At 48.4% G+C, this 852-nt stretch overlaps 1 protein-coding gene across 1 annotated transcript; it reads right to left on the bottom strand.

Moving 5' to 3' along the window:
* Nucleotides 1-125: 125 nt before the first annotated feature.
* On the bottom strand, nt 126-493 carry Tsp_13754 (conserved hypothetical protein; the record flags this gene model as incomplete). Its single annotated transcript, XM_003367947.1, has 1 exon — nt 126-493. A coding segment is annotated over exon 1 (368 nt), but the record flags the coding sequence as incomplete, so codon positions are not given.
* Nucleotides 494-852: the final 359 nt, after the last annotated feature.

Genomic DNA, 852 nt, shown 5'->3' on the forward strand with positions numbered 1-852 from the left:
GAGAGCAGCAGGAAGACGCATGCTATCGCCAAGTATGGCGGAGAGCCGCGGCTACCTAAGGACGTGCACATTGGGAACCCGCAGGAGCAAGAAACCCAAAGGCTGCCGGAATACATGCGGAAAACCTGAGAGCGCATCGACCGTGTGCACGAGCTCGTGAAGGGCCACCTGTAAACGCAGCAGCGTCGACAGAAGTGCCTGTACGACCGCCATGCAAATGAGACGCATTTCCGCCAGAACGACTTTGTGTGGTTGACCTTGCCAAGAAGACGGAAGCTCGACCTCGGCTGGGAAGAGCCCTACATGATAATGTACGTAATGGGGTCACAAACATTCCGGGTGCGTCACCAGGAGCAAAAGTGCCGCTCACTGGTGGAACACTCTGACCGGATGAAGCGGTACTACACCAGAGAGTTCGCTGGAGAGCGGTCTTTCCGAGGCGGCACCACCAGGCAGCAGGAACATCACCCGTTTGCGGCGGAACGTACGTCATATTGTTCAACTAAATCGTCAAAACTACATGGAGATGTACCAATGTCTTTTAAGATCACCAGACCGCTGGTACCTACTTGGTATTGCATGCCAAAACTCAGTGAGTGCTAACTGTGAACAGCATTCTGGATAGAATTCCAGAATAGGATTCTGTTCTACCATTTTGTAAATGTTCCATCTCGATAGCTGCTGTTATTATGAAAATCGTTGGTATAGATTTCACGTGTTTTCTTTATTGAATTTTAAGCCTGCCAATTTTTTTCACTTCTGCTATTAATCACCAACTTCTACCAGGTCAAAAATGCACGGCTATTGAAAATTTGATGATCATGTCAAACGTATCAAACACATAATAGAGCT

This window comes from Trichinella spiralis (genome assembly GCF_000181795.1).
Source record: "Trichinella spiralis strain ISS 195 chromosome Unknown Scfld3397, whole genome shotgun sequence".
In the NCBI taxonomy this organism is placed as follows: domain Eukaryota; kingdom Metazoa; phylum Nematoda; class Enoplea; order Trichinellida; family Trichinellidae; genus Trichinella; species Trichinella spiralis.